Raw genomic sequence first — 23,743 nt, 5'->3', positions numbered from 1 at the left:
TCGAATGACAGAATCTATATCGGTTACATCAAACAAGTAAAATGTTTAGCCAACTGTCCGATCACGTGGGTTTACTATTGATAGTGCAGTGTTTCCCCCCCAAATTTCACACCCAATTACCTCCATCCAGGCAAACAAAAATGATCAGTACTATAGCTATAGCTTTACTCGTACATGTAAATTTGGCGACCTTTACACATAAATGGACAGGATACAATTATCTTTTCTATAATTTCTATTTGTTTATTTCAAGTTTATTCTTGGTAATTGCTTTTTGTCCTGACAGAATGTCCCCCTGATTATTATGGATTCGACTGTAAAAACAAGTGTAATTGTTCTGCCAATCAGACGTGTGATTTACAAACAGGAGACTGCGCATGCGCCACTGGATACACCGGGGTTTATTGTACTGAACGTAAGCTTACATATATAGTTCTGTTACATTTATATATTTCAATCTTAATTCTGTAATTTCTAGTTTAACAATCACTAATTTATGTATAACTTGTAAGTCAGCCTTTGGAAACATGTAGAATATCACTACTATTGACGAAGATTGTCTCATTGATGAATGGCTATGGACTGCAAATAAGTGGTGTAAGCCACAGTTATGATAACAACAAGTACGCAATGAGGTAATAAAAAGTATTGTTTTGATTTGCTGCATATTTGCTACATTTTACGGGGCCTTTTTTTCGCTGTTGAACCAGACGAAATTAGCTCAGGGTTATTAGATTTCGCGCATCATCTTTTATATAACACTTATTAACTTTTTTTGTGTATATTCATGTCGTATGTAATGACCGCGAACATAGAGACATTAAATCCTATTTGAACATTTTCAGCTATACAGAACAACGGATAGGCATTGTGAAATATTTCTGACTGCTCGGCGATTTCTTTGTCGCGTTCGAGAATTTTCATTAACAGCTAAAAGGATAAAAAAAAAACTAATGACAAAGGCATCTTTGCAATCACTTGATACCGAAATGATTCTCTTTTTGGTGTTATAAACATTGCATTTACGATAATCATTTTTCCTAGAGGAAGGAAAATGATGAAGTCTTTCCTTTTAGAGAAAAAGGTAAATAACAATTTCTCTAAATTAAACATCGAAAAACGTTAAGTTCGAAAGCTAAAAAGTCATCACGACTCAAATGATTATATGCACTTTTTTAAACATCCATTTTCGAAAGAAGTCGTTTTGATAGGTACAAAACGTCCTTTCCTGTTAAGGGTATTGGTCCATTGTTTCAGGTATTGTCCCGTCTCCACAAGGACAAGATGATGTACCCGATTACCTACTGATCGTCATACAAGTTCTCCTGGCTGTAGTAGTACTGGTAGTTATACTGGCCTTCGTCATACACTGTGTCCGAAAAAGGAATATACGCAAGTAGGTTTACATCCAGTAACACTGGGTGTCATCTCAATGTCTGTTCTGATACCTGCATGTTACATCAAAAGGATGATATTATTTGTCATTTACGAGGACAGCAAAGTCGTGAAAAAATAAATACATTCAGAGTAAAGATGCACCACTTTCCATAAAAAATTCTGGGAAATTTGAACCACCAAATAAAACCCCTGGACATGTGAAGAGTATGATTGATGAATGCTTAAGTGGCATTCTGGACATGATTTACTAGAGAGATCTTCGGGGCGTAAGATCAGTAAATAACATTTCTTTAGTAAATATTTGAGTTGTTCTTTAGAAAACATATATGTATTATATTTATCGTATTGTCTATAACTTTCTATTTACACACAGGTCTCATGATTGCACAGACGGCAGCGTAACAGGTAAGTCTAATATAATGTTTAAACACGATCATTATCATACAGACAATTTTATTTTAGATATTTTAATAATTTGGCCCTAGGCCAGTTCGTTTTTTAAAGAAATAAGCTCAGAAATAGTATTTCCGTGAAAACCTTTTATGGCGTTTGATGTGCTTTAAAACAGAAACAGGACATACCGACGTTTAAACAAACCGGTAAACGAAACAAAAAGTCGATCAAATGAAGAGAAAATATTAATAGAACATAGATTAGCATGAAGATCTTTGAAAATTATGAAGATTAGCAAATTCAAATTTGCTGTTGTAAAACAATAGACTGTCGTTTCTTCATTGGTGATTAATTGACAATTACAAACTAGTATGATTAAAAAGGATAAAGGGTAATAGTTTATAGAGAGTGTCCGTGTTCTATCCTCCAGGTAATACAAATACTATCTTGGCTGATTACTATAGTAACCTGTCCGTAAAAGAACTCCAAAAGAAAAGAAAACAACATGGCGATCACAGTCCAAGACGGTCACAAGCTCCTAATGGTAGTCTGTATACAGAAGTTGACAAACCAAGCCGAACAAAACCAAAGCTGTCTCCGTATCAGGAATCAGGTGTCGTTTTCTTAAAACGAACAAGTATTAAAGATAATGCTATAGATGATTTAGTGGAAAACGGAAATAAAAACCAATATCTGGAAGGAGCTGACCAATCACAAATAACTGCGTATGTTAACGAGGGTGCGAAAACGGATGATACGTATGACAAACTGGGAAAGGAAAGACACGTGCAAGAAACTGAGCAATCCAGAACAGATCACTATGATCACATGAAGAGAAATCAGTGCAAAACAGGACATTCTGATGACGCATATGATGAACTTGAAACGAAGTCATCCGAAAAAAAACTTGATAACAATATTGATGATACTTACGACCACACACATGATTTGAGTTGAGCATTTGCATTGAAGTGTCTGGTTAACAAGGCTGATAGGTTTTGGAACCAGCATAAGATATTTTAAAATTCTTCATCTTTAATTCCCTGCTCATTTCGATTTTATTCGAATTTATTCACCAATGAAATGAATATTGGTGATTAATGTCATCATTTTTTCATAATTTTCTTCTTTGAATCACTTATTTGGTGAAGAGATTTACATGATTCTTTTAGAACATTTATTTTCATGCAAATAAGGGTGCAATATTTGTGAGCATATTATATTACATTTGGTAACTATTGGATGGTTTAAAATATAAAGAATATGTTATAATAATATGATTTCTAAATAATATAAAATCATAAGATAATATATAAATACTATAAGATTTGAATGATATAATATAATAGTATGATATCTAAATAATATAAGATTAAACTAATATAATATTATAATGATATGATATCTAGATATTATAATGATATGATATCTAGATATTATACGATTTGAATAACATGATATCTAAATAATGTTTGGTATTCATCAATTTTGTATCTTGTTTCTCTTAAACATATTTTTAAGATCAAGTTCTTTTTTTCTTTTTTAAAATTATATTTGGGAACATGTAATGATAAGATATCTTCCAATACCTACATGTATATATCGTATGTATAATACTCCGACAGGGACTAGTACTACATTGATGTACATAACAATATAGAGACTCGCTGATTCATTGTATATAATCAACATTGTTGTTTGATATCAGATTTCAAATAATACCATCATTCAATAATTCTTAAAACATTGAAACAACATGAAGTCAGTTACCACAACAGAGAATTAGACATTGTGAATGTAACACTACCTACCATGGTAAAACGTGTACATAATATTGAATCGAATAATATAAATATGTGGTGATGGTTTACGTCGTACAGGGAAGTAATTAACGTTTGATATATTTTGTAAGTTGATATATTTATGGAACATTTAATTTTGCAATAAAGGAATATGTGTATCATATGACACTGTTGATTTCCTTTGTTCCTAATCAGATTATATATGAAAGACTTTCATTTACTGTAAATAACACATTTAGAACCCAGCATACTAGATAATGTAGTGACAAGAGTACTCGAAACAAGCTGTTGACGTAATTTATGATCATGTCAAGTAACTAATTTCGTAGTGAACAATGATCTAGCCTAGTAATTAATGACGTAGTATATCGTGATCAATGATCCGGTTCAATTACTGATCACGAAGTAATCAATTATCAAGCCAAGTAACTAATGACGTCATAAACAATTATCCGATCCTGTAACTCCTGACGTAGTGAATTATAAACAGGCCCAGTAATTGATGACGAAGTAAACAATGCTCATGCCCAGTAAATAATGACGTAGTAAACAATGATAAGATCAACTAACTGATGACATAGTAATCAATAACCAAGTCCAGAAATGACGTAGTAAACAATAACCAGATCCACTGACCGATTACATACAATCCAAGAATGACCTAGTAAATAATAACAGATCCAGCAACTTCTAATGTAGTAATTAAGATATTTGCAAATTTCAACAAAACATCAGGGGACACAATTAACTCATTCGTATCACATATAGTGCACAAAACAGCAACTCCGTTTTGCTCACAAGTGTTTAAACCACACTATAGGAGTATTAGTTTGACCAAATTTGACTTTAGAGTATGTATATACACTTATTCTATTTTGACATTGAAATGCAAATGGCAGATGTTTGAATAACATCGCACAAATATGGCATATATGGAAGTATTTCAAACAACAAAAATGTTCTTATTAGACACTATCAAGAACTCAAGACATGGCGAGAAAACTGCTTTAGGAAAACATATTCAACCGCTGAGTTTGATGCTGTTTCTGAAAAAGGGCCCAAACTCACTAGATTAACAATTTGTCTTTAAAACGGCCTTCTTTCTATCAACAAATGTCTAAAGAGAAAGATATAGGAGCATTTTTATGGATTGAAATTCTCCTTTTATGCCATATTTGTGTAATATTATTTACAGCCGCCATTTGCATGTCATAGTCAAAACGTAATTAGTTTTTATACGTAGATAAAATGTGTGTAATTGGAATTATTCCATTCTACATGTTGTATGTCTCACCCCAAAGCGTCTACAGGAAATTGCTGGTGATTTAAGAAACTACACATCCAAACAAACATTTTGATATAGTACATGACTATTTTTGAGCAAATTTGTAGATATTTATTCGTGTTTGAAATTTAACATCATTCTCATATATAGATGACCCTAAAAATCATCAGCTACATTTTCTAATGACGTACAAAACAATGATCAGAAACAGTTGATAATGAGGTATAAACAATGGTCAGGCCCAGAAACTGATGACGTAGTTAACAATAATCGGGAGCAGTAATTGATGACGCAGTAAACAGATCCAATAACTGATGACATACTTAACAATGATCATGTCCAATCATTTACGACGTGGTAAACAATGACCATGTCCAGTAGCTGATGATGTACGTAAAAGTGATCAGAAACAGCTAGTCATTTATGACGTCGTAACTAATGATCAGGAACAGTAACTGATGCCGTTATAAAAAAATGAACAAGTCTGATTACTGATGACGTATTAATGTGCTATCACCGCTTGGAACAAACGCTTCGACGACCTGAATTAGCATAAACAATGAAGATATCAGAGGATGAGGAAGTACAGGCTTTCAAATATGTTAAAAGGATGTTGACAACACTTCAAAATCGAAAAAACAAAGGGGCGACTGGTACAACTTTTCCGTCCGTGACTGCGGTCAGAAATATGATACAGATACAGAATTATTCATCACATTGTGACCATGTACATTACATGTAAAGTCAGCTGATGAATTACATAGAGAAGGTAATCTGGATATAAACCTCAATAGATATTAATTGAACAAAATGCTACCCGAAAAATTAAGTAAAATGTCAGTGTTTTAATATTATCCTGGCCAATAACTACATGTATGCATGTATCATATTTCTCATTCATTAATGTGATTAAGGATTACATAATTATCTTTAATTTTTAAGAATTTCTAGTCATTAACTTGAATAAACGTCCTGAATCAAATGTGTATAAGATCAAAATTTATCTAAAATAAGTATCATTCAACCCATCCCACTCCAAAAAATCCAGAAAAATGACAATGTAATTATAGTATTTTTATTTCGGATAACTACGTCCCAAGTTAATATAACCATGTATCTACCTCATCAAAATTCGAAATTTGTATAAATATAAGAATGTCAGGTTTTCTTAAATCCTTTGCCTATCTCACGTGGCGCAGTGCGTTCCCCTTCTTAGCCTTTGTTTATTTAAAATAAATAGCCCACGTGCCGCTTTTCAAGTTGAGGACCCTTCACATACTCTTAGTCAGTGTATAAACCTTTCCTTGTGTCATATCATGCTGGTAACAATTAACACGGAGCCCGAATTTTACTTCCTTTTTGAAAACATACGTACGTGTGTGATTTTAAATCAGTGGCCATTGCTTGCTGGATGTGGGCTTCCTTGCGAGGGAATATTGGGTAACCGCACAGGTATGTAATACTTGCTTGTATAAGCTTGATTCTTAGATGTATCGAAAATTTAACATTTAACATTAGTTATACTTACTCATTACTAAACACACACAATTAGTCGTGCGCCATCGTCAGTTAACAGTTAAGCTGTTATCAATTGATATATTGTATTATGAATTAAATACTGTAAACTAAAAGATTTAGGTGTGTGTTGACGTGTGTGTTGTGGTGTGTGTGATGGTGCGAGTGTATGAGTGTGCGAGTGGTGGTGTGTGTGATGGTGCATGTGTATGAGGGTGAGGGTGTGTGTGGTGGTGTGTGTGATGGTGCGAGTGTATGAGGGTGCGAGTGGTGGTGTGTGTGATGGTGCATGTGTATGAGGGTGAGAGTGAGGGTGTGTGTTGTGGTGTGTGTGATGATGCGAGTGTATGAGGTGCGATTGAGGGTGTGCGTGGTGGTGTGTGTGATGGTACGAGTGTATGAGGGTGCGAGTGATGATGTGTATGGTGGTGTGCATTAGGATGTTAGGGTGTTGGGGAGGGGAGGGAACCGCATACTAAATGTATCAACTGCATTTCTCTTAGCCTGTCATATTCTGCTTAAAAAATCCCCATATTTCAAAGTATGCTGCCGAGGTCATTTGTCTGATGAGAGTGACAGTATACAACTGTCATATACTTTTTATATTCAGATCAAGATAGAAAACAAATGATGTGGTTATACTTTAGATAGACATCACAGATCACCAGAATATCATATCCATGATTACAGATCATTTTTCTCTGATGAAATTGACAAATAATCTAGTTTTTCTTAATTCACAAATAGATTGTTGACTTGAAATAGCCATGTACCAAGCATATTATTATCTTATTCATATTATATGTATGTATATCACATGAAGACTACAGATAATTCCACTGATTAAACTCAACCGTAAAAATAACTCAACATCTAGGGTAATACGCACAAAAATGTACATTTTCATGGATATCTCTAAAACTTACAAGGAAAATAAGATAAAGTTTCTTTGAGGTAAGTATAATTAGTGATGGAAGTACTTTGACATCATCCTCACATATTTACTCAAAGTGACAGAGAGAAAGTAAATCTTATTTGCATCTTAAAGCGAATGGCTATCGAAAAATAAATATCAAACATTTCTTTTGAGCTAGATTATTTCTTCATTTCAGTTGCGATCCATCTGTTTGTCAGTTTCAGACGTGATAAAAACAACCATGCTAATAAAAATGTATGCAGTATATCGTATCACGTTAGCCATCTCTGTAATATTGGTTGGAGTGGATGTTTCACATGCTGCCAAGGCACAACCGGAAACTACGTCATCCGGAAGCCCCCAAATCGTCAACCTTACCACGAATTCCGGCTCCAATACCGATTTATTTTTTGAACCAAAAAACTGTACTCGACAAAAAATGTAAGATAATTTTTTAGTTCGTTATTCTTTGTTGATATCATCAGCGATGGTTTGAAAACAGTTAGTTCCGGAATTAAACAATGAAGGAAGAGCATTTCTTTGATGAACTAAATCAAAAACAGCTCAATAAAGATCGAAAATGAATAAGTAAATAAATCGATAATGAATATCTGACAAATTGTTACATTAATGTGTATTGACTCTGGTTATCAAAATGACTCCTTTAAGAAGTATAACAATAATTTGCACATTTAGATTTCCCCCTGGAATTGATTTTATAAATTAAAGTAATACCATTTTGATGTACAGTTTCCATGTGATTATCTCCCTTCAGGACAACAGTAACAGCTATAGAATCGGTACACAGGGACATGTATTAACAGAATGAAAACCTGTAGTGGTTTGTGGTTCTGGGAGAAATGCCGTACACAATATTCGTGAGTACACTACTATCAGATAGGGGTATTGGGTTAATTTCCTGAAATATTTATAATACATTCGCTTGAAATGGACTAATATTTCCATTATTAATATGCGTAATTATACAAATAATCAGTGATAAATGAATTATAAATAATAATACTAAAAGGACTACAAAATAACACCATCATCATTTTCAGTTCATCTCTTTTTTAAGCAGTGCCCCCAGTTGTTCAAGAGAATCAAAATACTAAAGCACCAAAATAGCTATAATTAAAAATGCACTGGTATATGATATACGATACAATATACTAATGTAGGCTTCTCAATCAGTATGTGACCTCTTAAATTCTAAATATTTTGATAATATAATAATGATCAGGTAATCAATTAATTACCAATGATTATAATCAATATCAATACTGCACTGTTTGTCGAAAATGTATAGTTTGCTATGAAATTTTGAATACTCACTTTTTCAGTTCTTCGTCGTGTACAAAGACCCGTATGAAATTACAGACAATGTCTACAGCTGAAGCTATATGTTGTGAGGGATTCGTTCCGTATAATGATACTGCTCCATTTTGTCTGAAAGGTATGACATACCCGCCTGATAAACCAACGACCATCTTTTCCAAACAACTCCTGGGGGTGTGATGATAAGTATCACACCTTTTCAACTCATTTCGTTTATTACTTATTTCACATTCATTTTTTTTCACCTTTTTTTGCAATTTCTACTTTATACTGTGTATTTATCGTTGAGGCGACAATAACATGATTATCGACAGATGGTGATAATGAGTTTGCAATAACGGTTCTAAAGTAATTTTGTGTCAGTGGCTTGCGTTTGTTCAAAACGGTACACCAACACCAATCTTTGCCTTTTCACTGAACAAAATAAAACTTCCTGGCTATGTAGGTTAGCCATAAAACACATGTTCGGGAAAAGTACAGCTTGGATTTCTAGGGAGATTATTTTTTGGTTTTTTGTTTTGTTTTATTTTTTGTTTGGTTCGCTGAACAGTTCTAGTGTCCCAGTCGTGTTTAAATTAATATTACTGTGTAATTATTTATAATAAACGCATATACACCCATATATTTTTATGTCTATAATCTAAGGGGCAGTGGTTGCTTAGCCTTGCATATACAGTGAACACTGACTTTACCAACACTATGGGAGTCAATGTGTCGGATATGAAAGTGTGTCGGTTAAGTCAGTGTCGGTTATGACAGTGGGGCATGTTTTTGTTCTGATGGGTATGGTCGGATGTCACAGGATATTGTTAAAGTCTGCGGTCAGTAGAGTTAGTTTTCACTGTTAATGCTTAGTGTTCCGTTAGCATAGAGTACTGTTGATAGTGTGTAATACTTTATGAAAGTATACACACACAATATATTCACGTTTCATACAGGATGTGAGACCGGAAGGTATGGGGAAAACTGCACACGTGAATGTAACTGTACCGGCAATACTAGACCAGATTGTGATTTGACTACGGGTGACTGCAAATGTACGGAGGGATGGACTGGACCAAACTGTACCGATGGTAATGAAGCTTATTGAAAACTTTCGTAATTTATGTTTTCGTTAATACATTAGATAATCAAGAAAAATATGTAAAGCCTATATAACTAAAACAAATCACTGCTGGAAAATATTATCAGGAATATATTTTTCAAAAATATCACTTTCTCTTAATTACAAAAACTAAAAATGCCCGCAACCGTGCTTTGCAACAACATCATCACAATTCGGAAGGTCCTACAAGAATGCATATGTTAAAAAGGTCAACATTGTTTTAAAACCTATAAACATATATTTACGGAGCATTTTGTACATAATAAGCTCTTGCATCACTATATCTAGACCATTTCATAAGTTGTAAGAAGAATTCATCGTTTGATGAGTATCGCAAATCTACAGTACTGTTATAGTCGTATTAAATATGTTTTACCATGACCTATCAACCAGTCAATATTTGCACAATAGCACACTGTTACCATAAATTTGATTCATAAGCAATTCATGGAAATAGAATAATTTGTTTAGTTTCTTCGATGATGTCTTGTTAAAGTCTTTGTCAATGGTTTCCAGTATGTGCAAAGGGATTTTACGGCCACAACTGTGAAAATGCATGTCCATGTGAAAACAACAGTACATGTGATCACATGAACGGAACGTGCAACTGTACTAGCCCAGGTTGGACCGGAGACAAGTGTGATACAGGTATTGCATTTACACAGTAACGGTAATTACATGTAGTATTTCATAGGTACATGTATCGACGAACATTACTCGCACTAATGTAAATTTTATCTATTTTGCGAAACAAATTATATCAACTTATGATAATCACGCTTGTTGGCGCTGATTGAAGCGATCAAGGGGTCTTAACCGGAGACACCGAGAAAAAACACACGTGGTCGGGCAGGGGACTCCATACCTCTTCACGTCTGAGTGGGGCATTGAATCCGGCCGCCCTGATGAAAGGCAAGTGTGTAACCACTGTGCTTCCCGACCGCCCTAATACTGTTTATACTGATAATTATGTTACAGTAGTACTGAATGTCTAGCTGGACTAAAGCAGACAAAATCGTCCCTAGGTAGGGAAACATTAATGAGTTTCTGCTACAGTGTACATGTACCTGTGAAATGTAAGAGAAATAATTGCGATCTTTCTCTGTTTTAGTATGTCCAGAAGGCAGGCACGGACACTACTGCAAACAAAACTGTTCCTGTCCCATAAACGCAACCTGTGATCCCTTCACTGGAGAATGCCAATGTATTGCAGGTTTAACAGGTGGCAACTGTACAAATGGTAAAGTATCACGCCAATATTATATTTTGTTATTAACGAGATACTTGTGCATGTAACTGCTTATGAATTTATCATACCAATCACTCTGTTAATTTTAGTCTAAGAAGATGGTATTAATATGTCAAGCAATTACTCTTTTACATTTCGTCTGTGATTATGGTATTTATATGTCATAACAATCCTTCTGTTAATTTAGTTTGCGATGATGGGTATTTTGGTGCTGATTGCAAACAGACATGCACGTGCATAGCAAACAGGACAAGAGCTTGTGACCCCGCAAATGGAACATGCTCCTGCGCACCTGGATGGACGGGTCGGAACTGTGCCAAATGTACTTAATTGAATTCATTTCAATGATTGAATAGAATATTATTCCACAGAAAGAGCAACAATATCAAATCCCATGCAACTTTTTGATTTCTAATGTTTCTGGACATAGTCATGATGTAGCAACCACGAAAACGTATGTAATGCAGTACATCCTTTAGTTTATAGACATAGCCCAAACAAATCTGCGGTATTGAATGCATTGAATAGAAAGTACCATTCTGATTGGCCAAAACAAAAACTTATCTGGTCACATGTGAATATACTTTATATTGTTAAGAAATGTACTCAGGGAAAGCATGTTTAGTACTAAATTGTTAACTTCTGATACCATACAGTAATGAATATACATATCTCGTTCTACGTAACATGCAATGATGCACTATCATATAGCATTTGTTCCAGTCAAATTCATACTAAACCTTACTATTTCCAATATTTTTTTAGACTGCTTGCCCGGGACATTCGGAGAGTCTTGTCAGGAAACGTGCAACTGTACAGACACCGAGGCATGTAACCCAATGAATGGGCAATGTGTTTCCAGTAAGTTAAACCGACATATTAAATTGATATGTACAATGTTTTGTATGTGGTGACAGACGAAACATCTTTAATATACTTATAACAATATAGATGTCTTATTTAATCAATAAAATTGTTAAAATTAACTTTGGCTAATCTGGAAGTAGATTTATGTTACCGTTAGCTACTTTATTGTAGTTAAATAACAACTCCACTTCCACAGTTCTAAAGTATTACATTTTTTGTAACTATTCCTTAACATTTTGTTTCATTCTTCGAATTCCACAGGATTTCTTTGTAGTGTGAATGGGACCTCCAACTGTGATCCTACATTAGGTGTATGTGACTGTTCTGGTGTCCAACAAAACATTCCGCTGGATCTTTCTCATGGAAGCATCCGTGATATCCTGAATAACCCTAAAGGTAATTTAAAAACTATGATAAGGGAAGATAGGAAACGTATAACCGGATCAAATTGCAACATTCTAATAACGAAATCGTGGTATACCGGTATATGATTTGGTGGGATCAAATACTAAATTGGTCACTGTATACTATCCATTGTCAAAAGCTAACTAAGCGGCCATCGTTTTGTGTTGCATAGGATTAACAACACAAAAGAGAACAGAACAATGACAGACTAAACAAATCATATTGCGCCACTAGGCTATCCATTGCTTCCGCTATTGTTGTTACCACAATACCACAGTTTACGTAAATTAAGGAACTGTACTTGGGATACGTTTGGTCGAGCAATTTTGTATGCAGGCTTATAATTGGGTTACTACCAATGGAACACACGTTGATTATCGATATTTGATGAAGTGAAGTAAATCAAGCTTACTGTATATAGCATTATCATACATTCGGCATTTAAAATGCTGATAATCATTAAAGGAAAACTATTACCATTACACATAATTACCAATTTAAAAAATGATGTTGGAAAAAAAGTAAAGATGATAGTATCAGTATTTAATCTTAAAAAGATGTTCATGATAATCGCTCACTGCTGCTTTTTTGTATGTGCTATACGTACAGTGGACTGTCCACCATAACCACATTGATAGTTTAAGTGAACACAATTACAGCATTGCCATATAACTTTAGATATTCGTCCGTTTGCAAATGTTTAGGAAACCAGCATAATAATTATTTTGATTCTTAATTAATGCTACTGTATATAGGACAATTTCATGACTTAACTATCTAAAATATCTAACATTATGTGAAATTTAAATTTCAGATATCTGTGATTCCGTCAATAACCAAACTGAATTCTGTGTTCCGAGAAATGGATCTGTTCGTTGTGAATGCCTTGCTGGATGGATCGGGTACTCGTGTGAAAAACGTATGAAATATGTATATACAGTTCAGACCTCTTGTTGATGACAGATGAATGTTTACATAGGGACATGTTTACTATAAGAATTGCATGTAATCATATAAACAGAGAAGTGTGTGGTTCCCCCCCTACAAAAACGAAATATGCTATTTTCCTTTTCAATTTCAACGAAAGATCCCAGCTTTGATTTTTTTGATACAATTTATTGCAATGCTGTTGTTGTGATTTTGTTTTTATTTTCACCTAGAATGAAGAAATGTCAATACGCCCAATTGTTTCTGGTATAGTGCAGTCTATAGAAATAGATTGGAGATTTATAATATACAGTGTGTAGTAAATATTTCCTGGATAAAAATCTCAACAATTAAATTCATCCATCTTTGTATTTTTTTAAAATAATTTTCTATGATATATTAATTGGTGTCATGATATCATATCAAGTGGGAAATAATCTGAATGCTTATGCTTTATACGTACAAACTTATACGTTGTTACAAGTCTGTGGTCAATATATCTATATAGTAGCATTAACTAGGCTGCAATACATAACTACTGCAATTGACATTATGTTCTTGAAGGATGTGCCGATGGTTATTACGGTACCAACTGTCAGCATGTATGCATGTGTAGCGCACATTACACGCTAGGATGTGATAGAGCGACTGGAGCATGCGAATGTGCACCCGGCTGGGCTGGTTTAGATTGCACCACTCGTGAGAACTTATTGCAGTATATTGATATGATAATTGTTATCCAAATAGAAAAGAGAAACATAAAATAAAACTTTGATCGAAGGTAAAAATACTTTTAAAACTTTTCATTTTCATATGGCGTAATTTTCGTGTTCTTGCATGAGAATATTTTATGTTAATTACATAGATTTATTTAAAATTACATAGTTTTTAACATTGGAAGGGCACACTATAATTCTCCAAATCAAGAATAAACTAGAATATAAAGATAGATCTGTATTGTTATTTACTACTCCTGAATTATGAAAAATTAAATCTAAAAAAGAAAACAGTATCTAAGGTTTCCTGGTACAGCTTTCTTTGTGATCGCACATAATGTGTCAGTCCATACCGTAAAACCTATCTCACAATAATTATAATGTGTCAGTCCATACCGTAAAACCTATCACACATAATGTGTGAGTCGATACCGTAAAATCTATCTCATATAATGTGTCAGTCGATACCGTAAAGCCTATCTCACATAATGTGTCAGTCCATACCATAAAACCTATCTCACATAATGTGTCAGTCCATACCATAAAGCCTATCTCACATAATGTGTCAGTCGATAGCGTAAAACTATCTCATATAATGTGTCAGTCGATAGCGTAAAGCTTATCTCACATAATGTGTAAGTCGATAGCGTAAAACTATCTCACATAATTTCTCAGTTTATAGCATACAACTTATTTCACACGATGGGTTAGTCCATATAAATCCATAGCGTAAAGCCTATCTCACATACTTTGTAAGTTAATCTTCATCACATTTGTTTGTTTATATAAACACATTGTTCACGGAAAACCCGGTAAATGAGATCAAATCAAGCTTCCCAGATTATCGCGGTTGTTTGAATCCTGTGAAATAAGTCTTATTCATTTGTCAGCTTGCCCTAGAGGAATGTACGGAGAAGGCTGCGGTCAACGATGTACATGTGGTGACGGTGAAGGATGTGATCATGTTGATGGACGTTGTGTAGATACCGGAAACAGTAAGTAATTTACATATTATGATAATGATATCAATCGAAATATGTCCAACTAGTAGTTTCTTTCTTCAATATTGCTTTAAAGCAATTAATTCTTTCAGGAATTTTCGACAATAGAGAATACAAATTAAAGTTGCTATCTATTGCTTAAATATTTTCATTTTACACTTACTGATGAGGGGAAATCATTCAGTATGACGAAAGCCGACGTATAGTAGCTATATTAGCACTGAGATATGTATAACAGAATAGTATAAGATTCAATGTTTTGACACCCGTTCAGAATATACATTTGCATATCCAAACATATGCAAATTGATAAAACCAGACACACGCCTCGCTATATTTTAACACATGGTAGACTGATTTTGTTTTGACTTTCATAGATTTCCCTGCTATACCCTTATCATGCCTGCTCAGACCGAAAGGGTCGAATAAGGCAGTTTTAAATTGGTATTTCAAGTGTTATTTATCGGTGTGTTTTTAAACAGGAACAGGGTAAAAAGTAGATCATTTTGAATACACGACAGAACAATATTTGGTTTGAACAAAACGTACTTTTGTATATTCCGTTCACCTCCCCCTTTATACTTCGAGATACTAGTTGCCAATCATGGAATCTGTACAATTGACAACAATAAAATACGGTAACTGATAAATGTATTTCATTTTTAATGTGGTGATAGGTGTCTTAAAAGCTTATTATATTGTAGGTAAGAGACAGGACACAAACCAGGACACACCAGATATAGGCCTTGTATTAGGCATTGTAATATCATCAACCGTAGTTATCATAGTTGTGGTGATATGCGTCGTTATGTATAAACGCAAAGGAGGTCGAAAGTTCAGCGACCTTCAAATGACAGTGCGGTAAGTAGTTTTGCTTATTTGGAGACTATTTTTTTATGTATGAAATTCATCAACCTTCAGATGACAGTGATGTAAATAGTATTTTCTTGTTAAGATATTATTTTTATGTCTAAAAGTTCAGTAACCTTCAAATGGCAATGAGGTAAGTAGTATTGGTTTATTTTGAGATTATTACAAATGGCAGTAGGGTATGTAGAAGTTCTATATGGATAGTCTTTTTAATGTCTAAAATAAGTTTACACTAAAGGAATATGAGAAGTTTCAATGTCTGTAATACATTTTGTACTTTAAAGAAGGAAGTATTAGATAAGGAGCATTTAAAATAATTGTCTTTATTGATTCATCAATTTGATTTATTTATATTTATACGCTACGATTTGACACTAAATAATAAATATAGTTACTTTACAAGGTGTAAATGAATGTCGGTCAAAAACTAGTAAAGGGAAATAATCCATTCACATCAATGATTTAAAACCTTATTATTGTGATGATCAACTTTGAAGCTTTTTTTTTTTTTTTATTTTACTAACGCGTTTTAAATAGCTTGTTATACGATGTTAAGCGACCAGAAAAATAATTTACTATTTGTTTGTTTAAAAGACACATACAACAGACAAGAGTGAAAATAAGTATAAACTATGCATAGATAATATAAGATCGATCCCAAACAAACGGACATATTGTTAGTCTGCTGGGGGAATACTGTACTAATTAGGACAAATCAGACATAATGTCATAATGTATAATTTATAGCTATATTTTAAGAAGAGATAACTTCTTATTGTTCTAGGAAAACAAGGACTGCAAATGAAAGGTCATTTGCCGACAACCACACCTATGATCTCAGACAACCAGATATCATTGGTTTGTATGATTTGTGAAAATCCAGTGAGACTGAAAATTTGATAATTATCCAGAGACGTTCTAGCTCGTACGCAGAACGTGGATAAATAGTTCCTTTCGTCTCATTGTCTCATTCTACTCTGAGTAATCGCACTACGTATGTGCCATTTTTGATATTTTAAACGTATGTAGTGTTTATACAATGCTATTAAATTCCGGATATTATCATTTTTAATTTTTATTATTTTTTATTGCTTACAGAAGCAACTAGCAGAAGACCTGTTAAGGCTGAGGGCAGCAGCAATGAAAATGACAACACGTATGTCAATTCGCCAAGTAATGGACATTCAAGTAATCGCGAAAAGGGTGCCACTAGAAGTAAAGACAATTATTCTCGGGTAGTAAAATGCAAGGACGGAAATTATGACGATTTTAAAAGCATGGGTCTTAATGAAAACGACGGGAACGCGTATGCAGGAAATATAGCAGATGATGTTTATAATACTCTGAACAATAAAGATGGTCGACATTCTAATGGCGTATCACCCCGGGATGATGAGTACAGTCATGCAAACTTTGCTGCCGCATCAGATACATATGATGTCATGTCGAGAAGAACCGATCCCACCAGCGGAGAAAACATGTACGAAAGTTCTCGAGAGTTATCGAACACATACGATGTTTTCCGAAACAAAGGCGATACCGATATTATTTCCGATTCTATGTACGACACACAAAGTAATATTGCTGCTGAATCGGGAAAGAACAGTAAACATTACAGTCTGCCATCCTGATAGACTTAGCATTGATATAGGATGTCATTATTCAAGGAGCATGTAGAATATATCTACATAAAAGTGCTGTTGTTCCAATTGTATGCAATTACTCTATTTGTAAATGTGAAATCATTTGATGAGCATGTTTGGGTAAATATATTAGGAGAATACAAATTAAATATAAAAAAAAATCTATTTGGATCACAAAATTGATTTAGACAAGATTGCAAATTGCGAATAACCAAAATAACCAAAATTGTAAATTTACATTTCACAATTTCGCTCAAAATGGGTATTCAAACGAGAATTATATTATAGTGTGACCATTGATATTTGGACGCCATGTTTAATTCTGTTGTTGTATATTAATATTATCTTAATTATAAGTATTACAGATTTGTAAATTATGTAGGGATAATAACGTATTGTTTCATACAAGCATATCTTGCTGACCTCGTATTACAACATTTAAATCATGCTATACTTGGCCGAGTGGTTAAGGTGTCTCGACACTTTATCACTAGCCCTCCACCTCTGGGTTGCGAGTTCGAAACCGACGCGGGGCAGTTGTCAGGTACTGACCGTAGGCCAGTGGTTTTTCTCCGGGTACTCGGGCTTTCCTCCACCTCCAAAACCTGACACGTCCTTAAATGACCCTGGCTGTTAATAGGACGTTAAACAAAAACAAACCAAGCTATACATGTACATATTCATTCTTTATATATATATATATGCTATTCATCAACATTTCTGTTAAATTCGATTGTCAATTTTACATCACTATCATATCATAATACCCGTCACTAAATATACAGTCAACTTGGTTATTTTCAGCATACCAACAATCAGAACGATAAAGTAGTTACTAGTTAAATCTTTCTGACTTTTGAAAAATAAGCCAACCTGAAAAATATAAGGTAACAATCCGTGTTCAATAGAGCTTTAATTCTGTGAACGGGACATTTTCCATGAATTAAATATAGGGCGCGGTATTTTCCGAATATGTGACACTGGTGTATTTTAGGAGCAGTGCATAAGCGAGGTGTATCATTAAACTAGTTAATACTGTACCTGTGCAAAATTTAACTACTCTTATCTGCAAAAAAAGGTAACCATGCAAAGCCAGAGGACGATTTAAATAGCACCTGCCTGTTTTATATCTCATGTTATATACTGTTTCATATGTATTATGTTGACAACGGGGTGGTACCCGCATAATTTTTTGTATGTGGTATCGCTAGCTCTGTCGTTAATTCAGAAACTTGTTGATATGTTGATTTGGTTTTTTTTTAAATGCTGATGCACTGCATTTGTTATCTGTTTTGGTGCACACCATGAACTGAGGACGAATACATCGTGATGTAAATGAAAAGATGATCCATGTACACCCACCAATAAATGAATCATGATATAATTACGTCATATACTGTGTAGGTGTTTCTGTCCCTGATAACGCCCTCTATTGTACACCTTTTGTATCACAGGGTATTTGGTTCATTTGCTCTTAAGATAATAAAAAAAATGGTTTCTTTCAGTAGTGAATTGTTTTCGGAAGTAATCGTGATAGAGGTAGAAACAAAGTTATATTTATCTTCTACACTCTGAACAAGAAATATCAGACCACGATAAAGGGCCACCAAAATAGTGACAAGGTATTCTATTGAAACACTAGATTCTCTCATAACTCTTAAATACACAAATAATAGTGGACAGGAATCCTAACATAATGTTGTTACACTCTGTAAACCATTACACAGTATCCTAATCAAATGTCAGATAGCCTACTTTGGGTTGCCAACAAAACTCGACTTAGACACTCCTAAACCCAAGTTAAAAATGCCTTACCCACTACACTTTCGTAACAGTATTACATGCACATGTCTGCATTCACGGGTATCTGTGCTTGAAAAAAGTAAAACACAACATGACTAGGAAACCAGGAAGTGTTTCCTTATAAGCACCTATTGTAACTGTCAAGATATCACCTAACAAGCTTGTCAATTTATCAGCGACGACGTAAATACAATGTACATAGTTTGACCATGAATATTATATTTTGCATTTCATTTTAGTGAGAAGACAAATATCAGTGACTATGTCTTAGGAAAACTTAATCATTCTTTTTTTCTTTGGTTAATAAACTAAACACAATGGAGAAAAGGAGTAATCGTAAATATGTTAATGAAAAAGAGAACACAAGAGAAACCTTATGTGGTGTAAGTAAACATTGACGTAGCTCCACTTCCAACCCCTTCGTGGTACAGTTTGCTCTTCGATCTTAAAAAAAGGTGCAGAATTTGAAATAAGTAGCTTGTAACAAATGCTACATAAACAACAGAGAATAAATCGATGAAACAAAGGAATGTCCCATTACTACCACTTTGGGTGAGCTGATAGACCGTTTTATTAATAAAATATCATTAAACAAAAACAAAATTTTGTTATGTTATGTTGAAATGCAGAAGGCAAAATAAGCAAGAGGCCTAAAAGGCCTGTATCGCTCACCTGGTTTATGATACATGTTAGCCCGAGTTTTCTCTGGCCCTGTCACAATGTCTGGTGTAGGGCCAGAGCGCACTACTATATGAAAATATATACATGTATATAGGGGCAGGCTTATTACTGGACAAGAGTTATTGCTGGATAAATATGGCTTATAAAGGATCTTATATATAAACCATATTTATCCAGCATTAACTCTTGTCCAGTAATAAGCCTGCCCCTATATATATATATATATATATATATTGGTTTATAAAGGATCTTATATATAGGGGCCGCGGTGGCCGAGTGGTTAAGGTGTCCCGACACTTTATCACTAGCCCTTCACCTCTGGGTTGCAAGTTCGAAACCTATGTGGAGCAGTTGCCAGGTACTGACCGTAGGCCAGTGGTTTTTCTCCGGGTACTCCGGCTTTCCTCCACCTCCAAAACATGGCACGTCCTTAAATGACCCTGGCTGTTAATAGGACGTTAAACAAAAAAACAAACAAACCAAAATATGAAAACGTGGAATTATCCGACACCGTTTGGTGTCGCTAAGAATTTGGTACAAATACAATAAAATCGGGTGTGACATAACACCTACGTATGGATAAATTAGATATGTATTTACCCCAGAACACCCATTTAGTCCTATCTAGGTGTTTTATTTCGTCAGTACAGACCCTCGCTTTACCCTAGTCAAAATTTCGTACTGTTGACACGCCATTTTGTAAGTGACAGTACGACTAACCACTCGAATCGGAACGCGATGGACCGAAAAGACCACATATGTTTTTTTGTGTTTTTCTTCTTGCATGGTTTAAATTAAGAAAACCAAGCTTATTATTTACCAAAACATGTTACATTAAATTCAAAAAGGTATTATTTATAAATTATAAGGGGTAAAATATATAAAAATAAATGTTGAATTTTTTTCTTTTCGCTCCATCGCGCACTGATTTGGGTAATTAGGCCGCCCGCGACCTACATAGTTAGCAATATTGCGTCGAGTCAAGTATGAAATTTTGACTAGCGTAAAACGAGGGTCTATACGGACGGAATAAAACACCTAGATGGGACTAAATGGGTGTTCTGGGGTAAATAAATATCTAATTTATCCATATATGTAAGGTAGGTGTTATGTCACACCCGATTTTATTGTATTTGCACCAAATTCTTCGCGACAACAAACGGTGTCTGAGAATTCAACGTTTTCATATAGTAGTGCGCTCTGGCCCTACACCAGACATGGTGACAGCCCTAGGGCCAGAGAAAACTTAGGCTAGATACATGTATGATTACGGGGTGGGGATCTCAACTGCTTCAAAAATAACTAGAAACGAAGTCAAGACTCAACATGACTGTGTGTTTAAATAACCTTAAAGTCCCTTAGGGGTGGGGAAAGCCCCCTGGCCTTATTTTTACATCAGGATTGTGTTCATCTCTTGATCTTAATAGTTTCAAAAATGCAAGAAGTCCTTTATATCAAATTAATCTCTTTTGCCCCGCCCCTGAGGCCCCTGGGGAGGGGAAGTTAGTCCCAACATTTGAATACATTTGAATCCAAGCCACCTAGGGACAATACGACCAAAATATCAATGTCAAACAATTGCTTAGTTCGAGAGAAGAAGTCGTTCATATCAATATTGCAAAATGAACCCCTTTTGCCACCCCCCCCCCCCCCCCCCCGGGCCCCTGTTGGGTTAGTCCCATCATTTGTATAAATTTGAATCCCAGCAACCTAGGGATTTTACCACTGAAATATCACTGTCATATACAGATTGAGTCCAGAGAAGAAGTCGTTAATATCAATATTGCCAAATGGGCCCTTTTGGCCCCGCCCCTAAAGTTCCTTAGGGGTCAGCCCAATCATTTGTATAAATTTGAATCCCAGCCACCTAGGGATGTTACCACTGAAATATCAATGTAATAAATTGCTTAGATCCAGAGAAGAAGTCCTTACTAACAATATTGCCAAATGGAACCCTTTTGGTCCTGCCCCTCGGACCACTGGGGGCCAGCCCCTTCATATGTATACATTTGAATCCAAGCCACCTAGGGATGCTTCCTACCATTTGGTTAAATTCTTATCAGCGGTTCAGAGGAATATGTCAATTGTTGACGGACGGACGCCGGACGCCAGACGCCACGGTCAGTCGGACCAGGTGAGTTAAAACGGAGGCAGTCATTTTTCTGCGACATTTTCAGTTCATGAAGTAACATCTTTGACCATTATATGACATAACAATCGATTTCTGACTGGCATCAAAGAAAAACGCCCAAAGCGTATATATCACTAGAGACATATGCAAATTTTTGCTTGAAGGAATTCATTGGATAACAGATTTTATGGTAACAATCAATCTTGTCATTATGGAAGCAATATCGTGAGGTCACATAAAATGACGTCACGCATGTGTATATGACGTTCGATGAATCGAAAAATGTGTCTTCTGTCAATCGTACAGATGAAAAGCATTAACAATAAATTGAAAGAACGTTTCCCGAGAAAGACAACAATAAAACAATCCTGTTCATATCATATATTATCACAAAAGGTTCGTTTCATAAGAGAATATTTGTATTTGCTCTTTAAATAACCGATATTAAAGCGCTTTTAAGCGTAATTCACTGAAGGAAAGTAATACCAGGCGTAATTTGTTTTTCTATTATAACACAAAACAAAGACTTTCCCTTAATTTCGAAAACTAAAAATGTGCGCAACCATGTTTTGTAAATACTTAAATCTGTTAACCTCTTATGCAGAACACTGAGCGGACTCGTCAATCGCATCCACGTGATTTCAATATGGTCTCTTGTTTATAAATATCAACCAGGTTTGAAGTTTTTCAGGACCCGTAAACGAGTATTCCGTTAGAGCATTTTTACGGTGTAAACTCGAGTATCGCTACATCAAAAACCGGTTTCTCTTTTTATTAGAGGAAACCACCGTTTAATGAGTATGAAATCCACAGTTAAAGTCTGTTTAAATCAACATTTCGTATACAATGTGTTTGTTGAATATGAAGATAAAACCTACGGTGAGAGACAGAGAATATTACAAAGCGTATTAAACCAGAACACAAAAATTGATTCATGTGTTTGCATGACATCAGATTGCTTGGCTATGAATAACTATCCTTAGAATATGCAGATGTACTATCAGACGTTTGTTCCCGTGTTTCCCAACAGGTGGCACTGATTGATGCGACATCAAAAATTAATGTTTTCTTTAATAGTGATTTATTACAGACATTGTGAGGGCATCATGATATGAGGTAAAGAAATGCTTATTATAAAGATAATCTTCAGTGTTGTGACATCATTTGGCAGAATGAATTTTATATCCGCGCCATAAAACAGATTCTTTATCTAACCGAGACATTTTATAAACGTTTTCGCAGTTCTTTTAAAAATCTTATCAACGTTCTTCGAGTGACGTATTCACATAAGAGACAAATTTCACTCACGGAGTTCCAATAAGTTATTGAAGGAAAGTATTCTTCCCCTAGCGTGTAAATGTATTGTAGGTAGATGGATTATATTGGTAGCCATAGTACATAGATACACTTGATTTCTACAAGTTTTCTAACTACATTCTATAAAGTTAGGGTCACTGCCACGGCATAGTGTGCTATTCCTTGAACGCCGACTGCAAATATCCTCGATATTTGTCTACACATATTTGTCATTGATGCACCTGTATCACAGCTGTTTGAGCAGATGTTCATTACGCCTCAGAAATTCTAAATCTTTTCCCCTTCCTACAGTTGTAGTCTTTTCCGCATCGTATCGCTTCAATTTCGTTGTCTTTGTGGTTTTTCGCTGATATTACGGACAGACTTAAAATACAACAGGTT

The 23,743-nt window shown here is 34.8% G+C and overlaps 1 protein-coding gene across 1 annotated transcript in view; it reads left to right on the top strand.

The window, feature by feature from the left end:
• LOC117336630 (protein draper-like) overlaps positions 1-19,836 on the top strand; it is a 30,716-nt gene extending 10,880 nt beyond the window's left edge. The window contains exons 6-23 of the mRNA XM_033897242.1: positions 287-415; positions 1,258-1,396; positions 1,772-1,803; positions 2,222-2,746; positions 7,591-7,750; positions 8,134-8,187; positions 8,653-8,765; positions 9,586-9,720; positions 10,269-10,400; positions 10,864-10,992; positions 11,189-11,323; positions 11,767-11,862; positions 12,130-12,264; positions 13,088-13,192; positions 14,807-14,911; positions 15,622-15,778; positions 16,572-16,645; positions 16,886-19,836. Coding sequence (XP_033753133.1) covers positions 287-415; positions 1,258-1,396; positions 1,772-1,803; positions 2,222-2,746; positions 7,591-7,750; positions 8,134-8,187; positions 8,653-8,765; positions 9,586-9,720; positions 10,269-10,400; positions 10,864-10,992; positions 11,189-11,323; positions 11,767-11,862; positions 12,130-12,264; positions 13,088-13,192; positions 14,807-14,911; positions 15,622-15,778; positions 16,572-16,645; positions 16,886-17,418 — 2,888 coding nt within the window. The 3' untranslated portion in view covers positions 17,419-19,836. The remainder of the gene's footprint in view (positions 1-286; positions 416-1,257; positions 1,397-1,771; positions 1,804-2,221; positions 2,747-7,590; positions 7,751-8,133; positions 8,188-8,652; positions 8,766-9,585; positions 9,721-10,268; positions 10,401-10,863; positions 10,993-11,188; positions 11,324-11,766; positions 11,863-12,129; positions 12,265-13,087; positions 13,193-14,806; positions 14,912-15,621; positions 15,779-16,571; positions 16,646-16,885) is intronic.
• Positions 19,837-23,743: the final 3,907 nt, after the last annotated feature.

This window comes from Pecten maximus, chromosome 10 (assembly GCF_902652985.1).
Source record: "Pecten maximus chromosome 10, xPecMax1.1, whole genome shotgun sequence".
Classification (NCBI taxonomy): domain Eukaryota; kingdom Metazoa; phylum Mollusca; class Bivalvia; order Pectinida; family Pectinidae; genus Pecten; species Pecten maximus.
The sequence above is the reverse complement of the archived record's forward strand: the minus strand, read 5'-3'. Positions and strand labels throughout refer to the sequence as shown.